This window comes from Salmo salar, chromosome 25 (assembly GCF_965601325.2).
Source record: "Salmo salar chromosome 25, fSalSal1, whole genome shotgun sequence".
NCBI classification, from domain to species: Eukaryota; Metazoa; Chordata; class Actinopteri; order Salmoniformes; family Salmonidae; genus Salmo; species Salmo salar.
Genome location: NC_138315.1, coordinates 11,293,936 through 11,314,379, shown reverse-complemented (window position 1 = coordinate 11,314,379; position 20,444 = coordinate 11,293,936). Strand labels below are relative to the sequence as shown.

Below are 20,444 nucleotides of genomic sequence, written 5' to 3'. Positions count from 1 at the left end.
CAGTATGGTCCATTGGCATGTTGTACTCATGATTTTCTTGGTTTATGCATGACAGCATTGATTTCTACACACGAGGCAGAGAACAATTTTACAAGCAAATTGTTCAGAAAACTTCTCAATTAGCATCAACTGTTAACACTAGTATATAAAAACATTTTAAAGTTGTAAAAAAAGACTTCCAACATTTAAAGACGACAACATAATCTGATAATGTCATAAACAAATTATTTTACATCCAGTACAGTGTATGTATTGATTGACGGCTATTGTTACTTCTATGAAAAAGATATGGCCTTGTATGAAATATTCCTGAATAAATGTTCTGAACAAATGCTCTGTTCTGGAAAATGTGCTTACTTTACATTTTGGGGGTAATCCATGCCAAACATTAACATTGAGCTCAGTTCCTGGCATTTCTCTATAGAACACCAGCTGTAGTTCCCCAAACCTGCAGACCTGTCTGACTCCACATCAGCCTACAGGAGCCTTTAGCACAACCGCCCAGGGCTAAAGAAAGGCCTCACTGTTCTCTTCAAGTGCCGTGTCTATTCTCTCCAACCATAATATTTTCATTACCAAATCACCTCCGTGGCATAGGTCAGCAATGGTTTTCATAGGCAGAGGTAATAACCATGAAGTCTGTGCGTATTACATCGAGTCGAAGCATGTTTTAAAAATAAAGCTTCTGCAAACCTTCACAGTGGTGTTGGAGAGCTCCAAGAGCTACAAACCTACAGTTTTGCCTGGCTACAGCACGGTTGGTGTAATTGCAGTTAGTGGCCAGCTAAGACAACCTGAAGATGATGACTTTCTACTGTGGCAAAGGAACACACTGGTGGGGAGGTCTGCTGGACGGGGAAGAAGGAAACCTGAGGTAAACTTGGCAGGATTTTGAAAGCCGCCCACAGGAAAAAGGGTGGTATGGTTTTCCATGCTCACACCTGGTGTCTGGGTTTAGGATTGTGCTGTGTGCGATTTTGAGGCAAAGATTAGCGTAATGAGTAAATGCAAAGTCCTTCAGCTCAGCCTTGTGCAAAATGCAGTAGCAATGCCTGAAGGTGTTTTCGTTATTATGGACATAGTAGAATCAGTTAAAGTGCCTGTGTAACAATCACGATTAAAAATCACCTTTGAAGACAGATAAATCAATGATGACAAACAACTACAGTATAACAATTGCAAGGGGGTTAGAGATCTGTACACGAGGTGTCTACAAAAGCGTTAATGAGCCTATACGAGTTTCATTTTCACTTCACATCAAAAAAATTATTGGAATGCTCATAGAGAAAACAACAGGTTTACCCTCACTTCCTTTTAAGCTGTATAAGAATGTCCACTTTGGTCATTGAGAGCGTTGTTAATGTGAATGCATAGTTTTCTAGTTGTTCGCTATAACTAGCATATCAGCACCACCATGGCTGAGAGACAATACTGATGATACATTGAGAATAGTATATATATATATATATATAGTACCAGTCAAAGGTTTTGGTACACCTACTCATTCCAGGAGTTTTTATTTTTACTATTTTCTACATTGTATAATAATAGTGAAGACATCAAAACTATGAAATAACACATATGGAATCATGTAGTAACCAAAAAAGTGTCAAACAAATCAAAATATATTTTATATTTGAGATTCTTCAAAGTAGCCACCCTTTGCCTTGATGCCAGCTTTGCACACTTGGCATTCTCTCAACCAGCTTCATGAGGAATGCTTTTCCAACAGTCTTGAAGGAGTTCCCACATATGCTGAGCAATTGTTGTCTGCTTTTGGTTCACTCTGCGGTCCAACTCATCCCAAACCATCTAAATTGGGTTGAGGTCGGGTGATTGTGGAGGCCAGGTCATCACTTAACAGGTGTGCCTTGTTAAAAGTTAATTCGTGGAATTTCTTTCCTTCTTAATGTATTATAGCCAATCAGCTGTGTTGTGACAAGGTAGGGGTGGTATACAAAAGATAGCCCTTTTTGGTAAAGAACCAAGTCCATATTATGGCAAGAACAGCTTAAATAGACAAAAAGAAGGTCAGTCAATCTGGAAAATTTCAAGAACTTTGAAAGTTTCTTCAAGAGCAGTCGCAAACACCATCAAGCGCTTTGATGAAACTGTCTCTCATGAGGACCGCCACAGGAAAGGAAGACCCAGAGTTACCTCTGCTGCAGAGGATAAGTTCATTAGAGCTACCAGCCTCAGATTGGAGACCAAATAAATGCTTCACAGAGTTCAACAGACACATCTCAACATCAACTGTTCAAAGGAGACTACATGAATCAGGCCTTCATGGTTGAATTTCTGCAAAGAAACCACTACTAAAGGACACCAATAAAACTTGCTTGGGCCAAGAAACACGAGCAATGAACATAAGACCAGTGGAAATCTGTCCAAATTTGAGATTTTTGGTTCCAACCGCCGTGTCTTTGTGAGACGCAGAGTAGGTGAATGGATGATCTCTGTATGTGTGGTTCCCACCGTGAAGCATGGAGGAGGAGGTGTGATGGTGCTTAGCTGGTGACACTGTCTGTGATTTATTTAGAATTCAAGGCACACTTAACCTGCATGGCTACCACAGCATTCGGTAGCGATACGCCATGCCATCTGGTTTGCGCTTAGTAAGACTATCATTGACCCAGAACACACCTCCAGGCTGTGTAAGGGCTATTTGACCAAGAAGGAGAGTGATGGAGTGCTGCATCAGATGACTTGGCCCCCACAATCACCTGACCTCAACCCAGTTGAGATGGTTTGGGATGAGTGAAGGAAGTGCGCAGCATATGTGGGAACTCCTTCAAGACTGTTGGAAAAGCATTCCAAATCAAGAAAAACCCTTAAATGAGTAACTGTGTCTAAACTTTTGACTGGTACTCTTTGTGAATACAGAACAAAAATATAAATGCAACATGCAACAATTTCAAAGACTTTGCTGAGTTACGGTTCATAGAAGGAAATCAGTCAATAAAAAAAATGATTAGGCCCTAATCTATTTATTTCACATAACTGAGCAGGGGCACAGCCATGAGTGGGCATAGGCCCACCCACTTGGGAGCCAGCCAATCAGAATTTGTTTTTCCACAAAAGGGCTTTATTACAGACAGACACTCATCCGCACCCCACCTCACCCCCTCTGACGATCCCGCAAGTGAAGAAGCCGGATGTGGAGGTCCTGGGCAGGCGTGGTTACACGTGGTCTGCGGTTGTGGCGTACTGCCATATTCTCTAAAACAACGTTGAAGGCGGCTTATGGTAGAGAAATTAACATTAAATTATCTGACAACAGCTCTGGTGGACATTCCTAAAGTCAGCATGGCAATTGCACACTCCCTCCAAACTTGAGACATCTGTGGCATTGTGTTTTGACAAAACTGCACATTTTAGAGTGGACTTGTATTGTCCCAAGCACAAGGTGCACCTGTGTAATGATCATACTGTTAAATCAGCTTCTTGATATGCCACAACTGTCAGGTGGATGGATTATCTTGGAAAAAGAGAAATGCTCACTAACAGGGATGAAAACAAATTTGTGCATTTTTGTGCATATGGAAAATGTCTGGGATATTTTTTTTCAGCTCATGAAACATGGGACCAACACTTTACATGTTGCGTTTATATTTTTGTTCAGTCTATCTATCTATCTGTATCTGCACTCCTTGAATAAATAATTTGCATAACCCTTATAACCATGTATTAAAGAGACTTTATCCCATGCTCGTTAAGCAAAATAAGTAAGAACCTGTTTCTCACTGGTAAAACCGGTAATCTAAATCATTGTCAATTACTAAAGCTTAAGTAACTTAGACGTTTGAAATGCTAACATGAATGGCTATAGTAACAATGAACTACTGAGAAACAAATGTGGAAATGAAAATCCCGCGGCTGATGCAGAGCTGTAATGAGATGCAAACACCACTAGAATCACAGAACATACTTAAGTAGTATGCAGCTGTAACCGTAGTAACTGCAAGAAATACCTGCATTTTTCCTCTCTCATTTACTGTAGCTTTAGCTGCAGCCCCTTGAATAACAAGACAGCTAGATTGAAATATTGGAAGTAGGGAGAAGCAATGTTTATTTTTTGACACCTTTTCTATAAGGCCTCATTCAAGCTGAGCTTTTTGTCTGTGAGGGGCTGCTTTTCTGTGTCTGTGGCCGCACTGCTCTTCCCCCTTCCGCAAAACGGCTAATGCTATATCACAATGGCAAAGGACAGCCCGTGCTAGGGTTAGGTGCAAAAGTAGATACATTAGCGCTGTGGGGGCTAGACGCAAGCATGTTTAGGTTGATAGCTAGCGGGCAGGAGGAGGAGTGGACAATAGTGTGCCCCGCAGGCTGCAGGTAGAGCTATTAGCAGGGACAGCGTCTCTTTAATGGGCTACACGGTGGTGGGAAGCGAGGAGGGAGAGTCCGGGAGGGCCTGGGCCTTCTGCTCTGGCGAGCAGCAGAGGAAGAGGCGCCGCCCGAGGCTCTTGAAGGCAAACCTGAAGTACATGATGTGGCCAATGGCCACAAAGGAGACGGAGAGGATGACGAGAAGGCCGAAGGCCTCAGGGTTGGGCGCCAGAATCACCATGATAAAGTGCAACAGGTCCAGGAGGTAGTTCATGGAGTTCTGGACACCATTAATCACCCCCCTCTCCGACTCGATCACATTCTCTTGGATGAGCTGGGTCACGGTCAAGTCAAAGGACCATAGACCTACAGAGGGGAAAACATGAGCACAGCAGTCATTTAGAATGGCATTTTTACGACCACATAAAAATGATATAGGAACAGGCAATCACCGCTATGACTGTAATTATCAGCTGATATTGGAATCAAAGGTTGACAATATTGCTCTGTGGAGACATTAACACCGGATCTGAAGCCGACTTCCCTCCCTGCTGGTGCCTGCCTTTTATAACAAAGTTCATACGCTAACTGTTAACACATGACATAGCAGCACTTTTCCCAGTGTGGACTTTTGAGTTACTCACCAATTCTAGCAGCAATAACCCCTGAAAACAGCAGGCTGACTGACAGGTAGGACTGCAGAGGTGGCAGTTCTTCAGCAGGCAGTGCGGTCGAACCGTTGACCAGCAGACCATCGATGTTTAACATGCTAGCCGGATGGTCGGCCTCTGGTAAGTTGCCGCCGTTTCCGGTCAGGTGGCTGTAGATGTCCTGGAAGGGCGAAACGCTGAGGTCGAAGGGGCTGCCCGGTGCGAAGACGGACGCCACGCACAGAATTAAGCAGGAGAGTTGCACCACACCTGAGATGAAGCCTGTGCGGATTAGGCCACACTTCTTGCGAACCCAGGTGAAGGCCACCGTGCCACAGATGCCTGACACGGCTGAGGCACCCATCAGCAGGCTGAGCACAGAGCCGTTGAGGCCCTGGGTGTAGGCGTAGCCCGTGGTGATGCAGTCAAATCCAAGCACCGTCATGTAGAGGAAGGACAGCGACATGCCTGCGAAAAAGATGGACTGGTTGTAGTAGGCCACCCAGCCGTCGCGGATGGTGCGCAGGGGCTCTGTTATCTGGTAGCAGCAGCTAGTCTTCTTGGGAGAGTCGGCCTTGACGACAGCCATCTCGTTCATGAGCTGGGAGCCCTCTACTGTGCCCTTGCCGTTTTCTAGCTCTACAGACCACAGGAGGAAGAACAGACATACATGAGTGACTGTTTTGGGGCCACAAGACCGTACACAGATAGAGAAATACTAAATGATGAGATCTAAGTGAGGGCCAGCCCAACTAACCACCTCAACAACAGATGTATATTTGACCAAAGAAATTGCAAGATCTTACAAGAAGACTTATGTTCATTGACATTAATACATGTCTGTCAGTGATGTTCATTGAGGGCTAGAACATACCGTTCGGGAAGTTAAGTTGTTTCAGTTCCTGGTCATCATCATCTTTTTTGCCAGCCTTCAAGGCCAGTGCTGGGGTTTTCTGGTAGACCTTCCATAGCAGACCGTACTCAAGGCACATAGAGCACAGGTTCCAGCCCGCAATAAAGCCGCAGCCAATGAAGTTCGAGCCGAAAGCCATGATCTGGCCCACCAGCATGGGAGCTAGGATGTTGGTCAGCTGGTCGATGATCCGCACTGTGGCGTTCATGTCTATTAAAAGAAGAGCATAATTACATTACTGTCCATTGTCCACAGGAAACGTAAATTCATATTTTACTTTACCCTGTCTAAGCTTGGGTGGTATACCATATACCAGGGTATTTTGAAATAACGACGGTATGATTTTCAATACTGTGAAAAATAATCATAACATTTTTGGGGTTTGGGGCATCCTAGAGGGCATCCTAGAACCCTGTCTTAAGTTACACGTTCTCCTGAATTACAATATTTGCTGACAGAAGAAGTTCAAGGAGTCAAACATGGCTTCTAATTTGTATCTGCTTTCCTTATGACCTTATCTGAAAGGACTTGATTGACAGCTTTAAGTAGAGAAGCTGCTTTAAGTGACTGTGACATGATAGGACAGGTTTTTCCACTAATTCATGTCAAGGATTTTTATAGGTTTCCTTAAGGTTATACAGTGCAATACACTTCAGGTTAATTGACTTCACTGGTGCAGACAAGCAACATGTAGCACACAGCTCTGGTCATTCAGGAACTGTTAGTCTTTATGGCGTGTATGGCCTCATTCCTTTGAGATTATCTGTGCGGAAGTGTTGCATTTTTACTGTAAAAAAATCTGATTTATAGCTTTAGTGAACCAAGGTGAAATGGACAGTTCTAAAAGAAAAATTAGTGATTTAGCTGTGATTGGGTTCAAAGGTCACGCCACTGCAAGGCGATAAAGGTCCGTTCACATGAGCCCTATTGATTTGGGCTGGTTTCCCATGGAGACTGACCTGCCAACTTGCTGCTGTCCTGTCCAGCCACAACCACCACCCAGTCTCTCTGGATGGTAATTGACATGGCAGTACTGGCCAAATTAGCAATGTTGGCTATGGAGATGACCAGGATATAGCAGCATGTCTGAAAACCAAGAAAACTATACATTTTTGTTTGCTTTGGTAAAAACAAAACATAAAAACATTTTTAAGGTGTACAAATTTACTTTCTACAATGGAAATGTTGGCCTCGACATGTGTTCTTACACACAACAACAACAATGAGCAAAGCATATCATTTAATCTAGAAACCGCTTACAACCATAATCCAGCGTGAGACTGAAATAAACAGGCCTGCTGTTTTTTTTTGTGTACATTATAATTGCAGCTGTTCTGACCAGAGATGGACTGGCTCAACTGGCCAGGCAGCATTTCGCTCCCTCACATGACGGCCCTAGAAGAACCTGCTGACTACACAGTCGTGAACAAGACACTCAATCTTCTGTTTCACCACCACCTTCAGAAAACTCACAGCCCCCCCCCCCCCCCCCCCCCCCCCCCCCCCTTAAAATCCAAAGGCCCCTTCACAAATGCGTGATTTGTCCCACAATACACTGACTACACCACGTGAGAGACACTTTGTTCATGATCCTGATAGTGTAGCAGCCAGCAGATTGTAACATTCGCTATTGCAACAGTCTTCTTCTATCAACCATAAAAACAAGGCGCTATAGTAATCAACGGATATTCCTAACTTTGAACAAGCATATCTCCTGTCCCGTTTGAGCTACAGTCATGACATTTTGTGCATATATGCATGTCCTCACGAGCAACACATTTCCCGTAAGGACCTATAAGCTGAGCCCATTACATTTCCCGCAAATGGAGACTTTTTGTCCCCCACCAAACTTTGAACAAGCATATCTCCTGGGGCCTCATTTATAACAGTTGCGTAAATTTCACACTACATTTCTGCGTGCGCCACTTCTGAAAAGTCTGCGTACGTCATTTTTTTTATTGAGAGTTACAAATTTGCCGCATGACATACATACGGATGTTTCCCGTTATAAATCAGACAGGTCGTATAAAACGGTGTGCGAATGAATGCTACAGCCCACACTTCTATGCAAAAGACAAATTGTTGTTACATTTTTTATTTATCAATAGATTAGTGGGTTTCTTTGTTCTGCCTTGGTGTAGGCTCTGAGATGAAATAGTACAATGATGTCGCGCTCCTACTGCACACCAACACTGTAGCTTACCTAAACTGTCAAATATTTTATATAAGCTACTGGTCTATTTACTCTGTTGGCAGAATGCAATTTAAAAAAAAAATTATAATAAGGACTGTTAGTTTCTATAGAAGAAAACAATTTGTATATACACATGCATCTCCTCATGAGAAACAAGTCTCCCATAAGGCTCTTTAAGCTCTGCCCATTCACAAAAGGTGAACATATTTAAAGGGCGTGTAGACTATATATACAGGCACTGTAATTCCATACAGATACAGTTGACAATTAAAGGAAAACTATTTTGGTATTTGTTTCATTAGTCCATTGTTGATATAGTCCCAAAATGTTTTGCGTTTCAGCAATCAAGTTTTCAAGAGATATAACTTATACAGAAACACAGCCAGTCTGATGTTGACAATGTTTTTTTTCTCTTTTGCATTAATCCACGTAAAGTAAATTTGAATAATATGACTAATTGGCCCAAGGAGGGGGCGCTGCATCATTCATGCGGGACGACATGTTTACTGTTGCCTTGTTCAATGTGTAGGCTAGGCTACTGTCCAGAAGCTGAACTGATATGTAAAGGTTGTTGAAATGACACACTTGAATTTCACATCATAGTAGACTTAGGTTAGAACATTGTACTTGTCAAATGGGTAAAATGCTTTCGCTGCAAATGACCACTTAATGATCATGACAGTATGAAAAGTCTAGGAAATGCAATCTTACCAGAATCCATCCATTGTATAACTCTGCAATCTGTTCTTTGAGCTGGAAAACCACCATCAACAGGATCCCACACAGTATGACAGCAAAGTTCTGGACAACCAGCGAAGTCTGGGCCACTATCAATGGGAGGATAAGCATTAGAGACATAGTCACAAACAATTTATTTATGTCTGAGTAAATCACTTAATTGGAGACTTCCCTCAAGACACAATGGGTTCATTGAATGGTCTCGAATAGAGAATTATGCCAATTTCCATCTAAATTAACCCATTCCCCAAAAACTCTAATCCCAAGCAATTAAAATGAATGATCAAGTAATGTTTTGACTATGTATATTGTTCATTCCTGTTCAGTGTATTCAGTTCTGTTCAGAAACACTGACTTTAAAGTAGGCCTAATTATGGCTGCATACCTTTGAGTCTTGGGTTTTTGTCAACCCAGTCACCGATAATGGCTCCAAGGAGCAGCACTGACCCCGCCACCACCAGTCCGTACACAGCCGTGAGCAGAAGGCTGTTGCCATACAGCCCCACCAGAAATACGGCTACAGCAAAGTTCCACATACGATCGCCCTACAAAGACACGCATGTTAACTTTTGTTGTTTCAGCCAGCTGTTAAAATGCACGGCACACTAGGCTATAGCTGATGAATGATGCTTGCAGAAACATGATCCTTGTCTACTACTAAGCAGGGCCGGCGCCAGAACGAATCAGTTGGATGGGCATTTGATTTCAGTAGGGGGCACATTTAAAAAAAAAAAAGGTTTTTATAGTAAATACATGTAATTTAACTGTCAACAAAATATTACTTTTTAAATGTGGCAAGAACACTTTTTTTTAAATGACTTCATAATTTCACAATCAGAGTTCGTATCGACAGATGTAGCCTATTGAATATCATTGTAGAGTAGGCCTATGCATAAAATGCATCGTCCAATTGCAACGTCTGCCTATGCCCACACATATTATCACAAGAAAATGTTTATATTTTTAATACCCTCAAACACCAAGTTAGGCATTGCCTATCTAATTTTAAAATAGGCCATCATCAGTCATCACTGTCAATTGCAAAGGACAATTCTTCACGTTTTACCGGTGAAATGTCCAAACTGCATGCCAATCATTTGATCTCAATCAGTTTAATGGGAATATGCATTTAGATCTTCTTGAATTACTGTTTTGTGAGCAAATTAAAGCAGATGGTATTAACAAAATGTTAGCCTTTCTTGTAGGCCTTCCTATGTATCCGCTGCTAAGGTCACTTTCTATCACTCTAAATTTCAAGCTTCTACCGCTAACCCTAGGAAACTCTTTTCCACCTTCTCCTCCCTCCTTAATCCTCCACCCCTCCCCCTCATTCCTTCCTCTCTGCGGACAACTTTGTCTACCACTTTGAACAGTAGGTTGACGACATCCAGTCCTCACTCACTCAGCCTATTGTGTCCACTGGTCCTACTGACACAGAACTATCCCACGCCTTGACCACTTACAAAACTATATACCTGTATCCCTTCTTTCTTTTCTTTCCAAAACACTTGAGCGTGCTGTCTCTGATCAACTCTCAGAACAATCTTCTTGACCCCAACCAGTCAGGCTTCAAGACGGGTCACTCAGCCGAGACCGCTCTCCTCTGTGTCGCGGAGGCTCTCCGCACTGCCAAAGCCGACTCTCGCTCCTCTGTTCTCATCCTCCTAGATTTACCCGCTGCCTTCGACACTGTGAACCATTAGTTCCCCCTCTCCACTCACTCAGGGCTGGGCGTCCCAGGCTCTGCACACTCTTGGATTGCATCCTACTTAGCAGGCCGGTCCTACCAGGTGACGTGGAGAGGATCTGTTTCTGTACTAGGCTTGGGCAGTATGCTGTATACTGGAGTATTTGTAAATAGCCACGGGATGGTTTTTCAATACCTGCAGATCACATTCTTCATTTCACCTGTCACATTATTTTACATTATGAAGCTTATTGTAGTTCCCCAGAACAGTTGAGCCAGTCATGTGTTTGTTTGTACAGCGGGAGAAAGAAGGCACCAGGTGAGTCCAGCTGTGTATTGACAGGGGTTGCGTTTTATAAGGAAAGTCAACAGTGTTATTTATTCTTCAATAGAGTGACGTGCAGGGATGTGCAACTATAGATTTCCTTCACAGAAAAGACATTGCAACGCATTCGGCAGAAAATAGCTTCATTTTCAGAAGTGCAACGCTATTTGGATGGCAGCCACAAGTAAATTAGTTTACAAAGAATAAGCAAGGTATTTTTTTGCAAAGAATTATGCATGGCCATCATATTTCTAATGTTCATCATAGAAAGAATGTAGCCAGCTACATTTCCTAATATTTTGCTTAAAGTTAATCTTGCATTTTATTGGAGAAAAGTTGGCTGGCTACACTGAGAAAAGAATGCTTGTTCGTTAATTCTCATCCAAGTGGAGAAGTGCAACTGAAGCACAACATTTGTCAAGATGCCAAAATTACAATAGGAAGCATTTTACATCTGCATTTACAAAACACAGCAAGATATTTCTTATGTGTTTTGTCTTTTTTCCTTAAAGGACATCACCATAACCAAGTGGTCCCATATCGTTTTGGGTCCCACTGCGCAAGAGTGGGTCCGTGGAGTTTTATGAACATCAAGGCAGACGCGGTGAATTTGGATCCTAGATTTCGTCGGTGGATCAGTTTGTCTGCATATGCATTAGAGGTGGTACGTTTCTGTAAACTAAGCACACAGACAGCAGGGCGAGTTCAAGTGCGTCATACATGAGCCCAAACTTTTGAGGACAGCCGGTTTAGCAACCCCTGGTAGTCTTTTTTGTCTGTGGCTGTTTTTGTTACAGCTCGAAGTGATCAGGTTTTCATGGAATTATTGTGGTAATTATACTGAACAAAACATGTAAAGTGTTGGTCCCATGTTTCATGAGCTGAAATAAAAGATCCCATAATTTTCCATACGCAATTTTTTTTTATTTCTCTCAAATGTTGAGCACAAATTTGTTTACATCCCTGTTAGTGAACATTTCTCATTTGCCAAGATAATCCATCCACCTGACAGGTGTGGCATATCAAGAAACTGATTAAACAGCATGATCATTACACTGGTGCACCTTAAAAGGCCACTAAAATGTGCAGTTTTGTTACACAACACAATGCCACAGATGTCTCAAGTTGAGGGAGCGTGCAATTGGTATGCTGACTGCAGGAATGTCCACCAGAGCTACTGCCAGAGAAATGAATGTTAATTTCTCTACCATATGCCGCCTCCAACGCCATTTTAGAGAATTTAGTAGTACGTCCAACCGGCCTCAACCACAAACCACGTGTAACCACGCCAGCTTAGGACCTCCACATCTGGCTTCTTCACCTGCGGGATCGTTTGAGATCAACCACCTGGACACCCGATGAATCTGAGGAGTATTTCTGTCTGTAATAAATCCCTTTTGTGGGGGAAAAACTAATTCTGATTGGCTGGGCCTGGCTCCCGAGTCATATGAAATCCATAGAATAGGACCTAATGAATTTATTTCAATTGACTGATTTCATTATATGAACTGTAACTCAGTAACATCATTTTAATTGTTGCGTTTATATTTTTTTGTTCCGTGTAAATGTCATTTATTTAGAATGTATCTGAATTAATTCTCCAGAAATATTTTTACCAGCTCCGTGTATTCTCAAATTGATAAAAAGTGAGGGAACACCGGCTGCCCTGCTCCCCGCGCTAAGGCACCATTTCATCCCTGTTCAATTCGCAAGTGGCTGAAACTGTCACCGGAGAAAGCATCCGAGCGAGTGAAACAGCTCCCCTCTGTGTAACTATGTGTAGCCAATGTATCTGATGCTGTCTGGACAAAAATAAGTATGACATGCCATATAAGTATGATACCAAGCTGTTCTCAGAGCATTTCGTATTATTTTGTACGTAAATCCAAGACACTCCATTTAGTATGATATGTTACGTTTCGTATGGGATGTATTTACATGTATTATGTTGTGTCTAGTCTATCAGACCAGGCCGGGGCTACAAATACTGAGACTGATGAGCCCTGTTTCGCTCGCTCAGATGCGTCTTTGTGTCGGCGCGCATCTCCTCAAATAAATTATGAATATTTAAATGTTTTATCAGGATGGACAAGGAGGTACGGTAGGGCCCCCTAAACTCGCCCATAATGCCGACCTTGCAACTGAGCCTAAAGTGATCATACACTATATAAATTAATAACGGTCTACTGCCAAGGACTGTTACACAAAATAAACATTACCTAAACAAATGCATGCACCTGATTTACAAATACCATAACAGAACAACTATTGTATGCATGGACTATTACACGCTATATCGAACCATCCATGGGTCCACCGATCAAGCATTTTTTTTAGCAACACTTTTTGTCAAGCCAGACTAAGCGCGCGCAAGATGCGCCCCACTGGATGGGAAAAAGCCTACAGCTCCTTCAATTGTGTACCTATTCTTAAACATAAATGGGCTAAAACATTTTGTCAAATGGCCCTCCACCATGAGCAATAAGGTGATGGCCTACCTACTCCTTATTTTACTTTAAATGGTTTATCTTGGCTTCGTTTCACTTACCCATGTCGAGAGGCCATGTCCCAGGTAAATCAGGAACTTTGGTGATGTGAAGAACTCCTGGACAGATTCTGCAAGGAAAAGGATGTTTACGACTCGTTGTTATTAATATCATATGGCCACCTGTGTGGTCAATACATTCGGCAGCCACAATTTATTGATCAAATATGCCATTTAAATGAGTCCTTGTAAAATAACTGAAAACATAAAATTGACCTACCACAGCAACGTTTCTTAGATCCAGCGTTATCCATTGTAATACTTTGCCGGAAATAATTAACGTTTGCCCAATATTTATTTATCTTCGTAATGCAAGGCTATCGATGGGAGACGCTCTGTGCATAAAATGTTCGGCAAACGCACGCCAAAGCTCCCCTTTCTCCTTTCCAAACTTAGCTATCACTGTAGCTGAAGTTGGAAACAGATATCTTAGCCGAAAAGCCCTTTTAGTTCAAATGCAAAACAATAAAATCTCCCGAACAGCTACAGCAACCTTCTCTCGTCTTTTCTGCACTGCCAACAGCGTTTATGTCACTGGTCAATATACAGTAGCCCGAAGGAATACGTCACAGTCACATGACTCGAGCCTCACAGCCTATACAGATGCATTCAAAACAAACAAAACAAAGCCCTTGTGGCGAACTATTATTTACGATGCATTGTTGCAATAGATCTGACATTATCCATGGTTTTGGTGGTTGTTAGAATGTTATTCATTCTAATAATAACTGCTTATATCGGGAGGGAGGGGGGATGGGGAGGTAGTTAGTAACTATGTTCAGTACCAGTAAAAAGTATGGACACACACATATATATATATATATATATATATATATATATATACCACAGGCGGTTGGTGGCACCTTTATTGGGGAGGACTGACTCGTGGTAATGGTTGGAGTGGAAACGTGGAAGTTTGGCAAATACATCAAACACATGGTTTCCATGAGTTTGATGCCATTCCATTTACTCAATTCCCGCCATAATTATGAGACGTCCTCCCCCCAGCATCCTCCACTGATAAATATATATATATATACATACACAGTACCAGTCAAAAGTTTGGACACAGCTACTCATTTAATTAAGGGTTTTTCTTTATTTGTACTATTTTCTACATTGTAGAATAATAGTGAAGACATTAAAACTATGAAATAACACATATGGAATCATGTAGTAACCAAAAAAGTGATGAACAAATCAAAATATATTTCAAAGTAGTCCCACATTGTCTTGATGACAGCTTTGCACACTCTTGGTAATCTCTCAACCAGCTTCATGAGAAATGTTTTTCCAACAGTCTTGAAGGAGTTCCCTCATATGCTGAGCACTTGTTGGCTGCTTTTCCTTCACTCTGCGGTCCAACTCATCCTAAACCATTTCAATTGGGTTGTCGGGTGATTGGAGGCCAGGTCATCTGATGCAGCACCCTCCCTCTCCTTCTTGGTCAAATAGCCCTTACACAGCCTGGAGGTCATTGTCCTGTTGAAAAACAAATAATAGTCCCACTAAACGCAAACCAGATGGGATGGTGTATCGCTGCAGGATGCTGTGGTAGCCATGCTGGTTAAGTGTGCCTTGAATTCTAAATAAATTACTGACAGTGTCACCAGCAAAGCACCCCCACACCATCACACCTCCTCCGCCATGCTTCACGGTGGGAACCACACATGCGGAGATCATCTGTTCACCTACTCTGCATCTCACAAAGACACGGCAGTTGGAACTAAACATCTCAAATTTGGACTCATCACACGAAAGGACAGATTTCCACTGGTCTAATGTCTAATTGCTCGTGTTTCTTGGCCCAATAAAGTCTCTTCTTATTATTGGTGTCATTTAGTAGTGGTTTCTTTGTAGCAATTCGACCATGAAGGCCTGATTCACACAGTCTCCTCTGAACAGTTGATGTTGAGATGTGTCTGTTACTTGAACTCTGTGAAGCATTTATTTAGGCTGCCATTGAGGTGCAGTTAACTCTAATAACCTAGACCTCTGCAGCAGAGGTAACTCTGGGTCTTGCTTTCTTGTGGCAGTACTCATGAGAGCCAGTTTCATCATAGCGCTTTATGATTGTTGCAACTGCACTTAAAATTTTCCAAATTGACTGACCTTCATGTCTTAAAGTAATGATGGACTGTCATTTCTCTTATTTGAGCAGTTCTTGCCATAATATGGACCTGGTCTTTTACCAAATAGGGCTATCTTCTGTATACCACCCCTACCTTGTCACAACACAATTGATTGGCTCAAACGCATTACGAAGGAAATAAATTCCACAAATGAACTTTTAACAAGGCACACCTGTTAATTGAAATGCATTCCAGGTGACTACCTCATGAAGCTGGTTGAGAGAATGCCAAGAGTGTGCAAAGCTGTCATCAAGGCAAAGGGTGGCTACTTTGAAGAATCTCAAATATGATTATTATTAGTTTATTTGTTTAAACTTTTTTGGTTACTACATGATCCCATATGTGTTATTTCATAGTTGTGATCTTTTCACTTTTATTCTACAATGTAGAAAATAGTAAAAAATAAAGAAAAACCCTTGAATGAGTGTCCAAACCTTTGACTGGTACTGTATGTAATGTTTATTTTTTTATTGCAGGGGCAAGTGTTACTGATGTGGACTACCCCTATCAGACAGTTCGAAATAACAAAAGTTTATTACAAAAACAGGGGGCAGGCAAATGACAGGTCAAGGGCAGGCAGAGGTCAGTAATCCAGGGCAGAGTCCTTAAGGTACAAAACGGCAGGCAGGCTCAGGATCAGGGCAGGTAAGAGGAGACAGACGGCTGTGAGACAGAGGTTTAATTATTGATACATGAAACGTGGGACGTATACGGAGGGTGCAGGGCAACAGAAGACAAACAGCAGAGGGGCTAAGGATAATGGAGATGGGGAAAGTGCCAACAAACAGGGGGAAAGTTTGCGGGACTCTACCCAGAGGACCAGATCCCGAGTGGACAGCCATACCCTCTGCCCAAGATGAAAGCGGGGAGCCGGGGTCCGGTGGCGGTCTGCTTGTCGAGGATACCTGGAGGTGGTCTTGAGAAGAGCGGACCGAGCTCTCTTCCAGGTACGCTGACAGGGGCGGACGAACATCTGGGCCGAGGGTATGTTCACCTCTTCTTCTGGGAAGAGCGGAGGCTGATAACTCACGGAGCAGCGGCCAAGCAGGGAAGGGTGATCCGGGCGTACTCCACCCACATGAGTTGCTGGCTCCAGGTGGTGGGGTTGGCTGACACGAAGCACCAAAGAGTTGTCTCCAGGGCCTGATTGGCACGCTCTGACTGGCCGTTGGATTGAGGATGAAACCCAGAGGACAGGCTGGCCGATGACCCAATGAGTGTGCAGAACACCTTCCAGAACCGGGACGAGAACTGAGGACCACGATCGGAGACCATGTCCACCAGAAGTCCATGGATCCAGAAGACATGCTGCACCATCAGTTGGGACATCTCCTTGGCAGAAGGTAGTTTGGGGAGGGGATTGAAATGGGCGATTTGGAAAACCTGTCCACCACCTTGAGGATAGTGGTATTGCCATCAGACGAAGGGAGACCAGTGACAAAGTCCAAGGATATATGGTGAGGGACAGGAAGAGGTTAAATGAGGCCAGCCAGAGCTTGCAGAGGATTCTTGTTCTGAGTACTGACAGTGCAGGCGGCGATGAACACATCAGGGACCACGGTGGGGCACCAAAAGTGTTGTCGCACAAAGGCCAGGGTCCGATGGGAGCCAGGGTGACAGGTAAGCCTGGAGGAATGATCACATTCCAGGACCGGGGAGCGGGCAGCCAGGCATGCGGTAGGATGGATGGTCTCAGGGTATGAGGGTGTAGAGGCGGGGCTAAAATGGCGTGAAAGCGCATCCGGCTTAACATTCTTAGACCCCGAGCGGTAGGAGATGTTGAAGTTGAACAACAGGGCCCATTGAATTTGCCTGGAGTTGAGACGCTTGGTGGTGTGAAGATATTCCAGGTTCTTGTGGTCCGTCCACACTATGAATGGAAGTTCCAACCCCTCTAACCAGTGTCTCCACTCCTCCAATGCCATCTTCACTGCGCGTAGTTCCCGATTCCCCACATCATAATTCCTCTCCGTGGCATTAAGACAATGGGAGAAGAAGGCGCAAGGATGCAGCTTAAGGTCCAGGACAGAACGCTGGGACAGGATGGCCCCCATTCTGACATCCGACGTGTCTACCTCCACAACGGACTGACGGGATGGATCTGGATGGATCAATATGGGAGCTGTGGTGAAGCGGTGCTTAAGATCCAGGAACGCTCAGTCAGCAGCTGGGGACCACGTGAACGGGAACTTGGGAGAGGTGAGTGCTGACTGAGGGGAAGCCAAGGTGCTGTAACCCCGGATAAAACGGCGATAGAAATGGGCAAATCCTAAGAAGCATTGCAGCTGCACTCTGGACGTGGGTTGGGGCCAATCCACCACCGCTCTCACCTTTCCGGGATCCATCTGCACATTCCCAGCAGCGATGATGTATCCAAGGAAGGAGATAGTGGAGCGATGGAATTCGCATTTTTCACCTTTGACAAAAAGATGGTTCTCCAGGAGATGCTGGAGGACCTGTCGGACGTGGAGAACGTGTTCTTGAGCCGGGCGGGAAAAGACGAGGATGTCGTCGAGGTAGACGAACATGAACCGGTTCAACATGTTGCAGAGAATGTCAACCAAGGCCTGGAACACAGCAGGAGCATTGGTCAGACTGAATGGCATCACCAGGTATTCATAGTGTCCGCTAGCAGTGTTGAAGGCTGTCTTCCATTCACCACCTTCCCGTATCCGAACCAGGTGGTAGGCCTTTCTCAGGTCCAACTTAGAGAAGATAGTGACCCCATGGAGCGGCTCGAAAGCCGAGGCGATGAGTGGTAGAGGGTAGCGGTTCTTAACCGTGATGCCATTGAGGCCTCCGGTAATCGATGCAGGGTTTTGTCCTTTTTCTCCACAAAGAAGGACCCTGCGCCGGCGAGGCAGAAGGACGGATACCCCCTGCAGCCAGGGAGTCCTCGATATACGTCTCCATAGCCTTGGTCTCCGGACACGAGAGTGAATACAGAAGGTTGATCCTGCAGTCATTGGGTCAATGCGGAGGAAGCGAAGTGGTCCAGGCCTTGCTGAAAACCTCCCGAAGGTCCGGATACTCAGCGGGAATGGCGTAGAGGTCCGAGGCTTCTTCCGAGCCCACAGGAAGACGTCCTGGGGCAGGCCGCACCAACTCCAGGCAATGGGCGTGGCAGAACGGGCTCCAGCCCATGATAGTCCAGTTGATAAGGGGATTGTGGTGCTGGAGCCAAGAAAACCCCAATACCACGGGAACCTGAGGAGACTTGATGAGCATAAACATTTACATTTACATTTTAGTCATTTAGCAGACGCTCTTATCCAGAGCGACTTACAGTAGTGAATGCATACATTTTTTTCTCCGTACTGTATAGACTCACTGTGGTTCCAGGACACACACAGGTGGATAGGAGTAGTATTGTGGGTGATCCTGTCTATAGAGTGCCCATCCAGTTCTCTAACGTCCATGGGAATGGAGAGGGGCTGAGTGGGGATGCCCAGCTCAGACACCAGGGTGGCATCCATGAAACTCGCGTCAGCCCCAGAGTCAATGAGAACCCGGAGAAATTTGGCTCACCTGAGTACATGTACCTACTGATGAGCCTGGTCTTTTAATGGACAGGTAGACACATAATTGCAGTTCTGCAATACAGACAACTCTGAGTGTTAAGTCTGTGTAAGCGTTCAGCTGGAGACAGCCTAGCTCTGCCGAGTTGTATCGGCTCCGGAAACGGTGAGTCGGCAGACCTCGGAGACTATTGGGGAATCAGACCTCCTCTCCCTCCTACATTCCCATAGCCGCCCATCGATCTGGATGGTCAAGGTGATGAGCGAGTCGAGATCCGTAGGCAGCTCCCGGGCTGCGAGTTGGTCCTTAACAGTGTCAAGAGGTTCAGAATGGCAGGCAGGCTCAGGGTCAGGGTCAGGGCAGGCAGAATGGTTTAAAAAAATGGGAGAACTAGAAAACAGGAACTAACGAGAAACAGGAGTACGGGAAAACGCTGGTACGCTTGACGAGACAAGGAGAACTGGCAACAGACAAACAGAAAACACAGGTATAAATGCACATGGGATAATGGGGAAAATGGGTGACACCTGGAGGGGTGTGGAGACAAGCACAAGACAGGTGAAACAGATCAGGGTGTGACAGCCCCAGATAAATTAATAAAGTTAAATGCACAGTTGGCTACAATGTATCCATGTCTTTACCTGTCAGGAAGTAAACAGACAAAAAGACGATGAACATTCAGTTGCTTGTGGTATGATTGCATCCTCATGACATAAGCCTACCGTGACAGTCATTATGTTGTGTAGCATGTGTAAGTAGTCTTTATGGAGTGTTAAAAACAGCCCTGCATGTTTCTGTTCTATGCATGCATGCGTATAAAATTGATCAGTATGTATTAGCAGCAATAGTGGCCTAGACAGAACCCACATTCTCTCCAAGAACACTATCACGTTTTGTCCAGGCAATCTCATTGTCATAAACTGATGATTTTAGTCAAGATGCCATATTCTGTGGGGTTATTCTGCAGTCTCTGGTCATAAACTGATTATATTGTCAAGATTTCATGGAAACCACATTGCTGATAAGCACTAGCCAATCACAGGGATAGAGGGTGATCAATCCAGACCCTGTCATCTTTGAGAAGAGTTTAGAAATACTGTGAGTTGCAGATCTGGCGTCCCACAGTCTTCTGTTTTATGATTGACCAATGTGTCGAGGTACAACCCAAAACATTTTTTATTTCAATGATTTCCTATTTGGAAAAGGATTCAGCTCTGGGTGGCTTATCTCTACCTTAAGACTGAATCCCATTATAGTCTAGATTAATTGAAAAAAAATAAACATGCATTATACGTACGTATACGTAAATTATTGATGTACTATTGAATGTGAAAATACTTCAAGAAGTTGAGTTTTGAGTTATAGAAAATGTTGTGGCTGGTCAGTATATACATACACAGTATGCATAAACG

The 20,444-nt window shown here is 43.8% G+C and overlaps 1 protein-coding gene across 1 annotated transcript; it reads right to left on the bottom strand.

Annotated features, from left to right (window-relative positions):
* Positions 1-4,043: 4,043 nt before the first annotated feature.
* Positions 4,044-13,906, bottom strand: LOC106586140 (solute carrier family 40 member 1). Its single transcript, XM_014173032.3, has 8 exons — positions 13,602-13,906; positions 13,385-13,452; positions 9,210-9,369; positions 8,798-8,913; positions 6,852-6,978; positions 5,854-6,102; positions 4,974-5,618; positions 4,044-4,695 (listed from the first exon to the last, which is right to left on the bottom strand). The coding sequence occupies exons 1-8, from the start codon at positions 13,633-13,635 to the stop codon at positions 4,373-4,375; spliced, it is 1,722 nt and encodes a 573-aa protein (XP_014028507.1). The 5' UTR covers positions 13,636-13,906; the 3' UTR covers positions 4,044-4,372.
* Between the last annotated feature and the right edge of the window lie 6,538 nt (positions 13,907-20,444).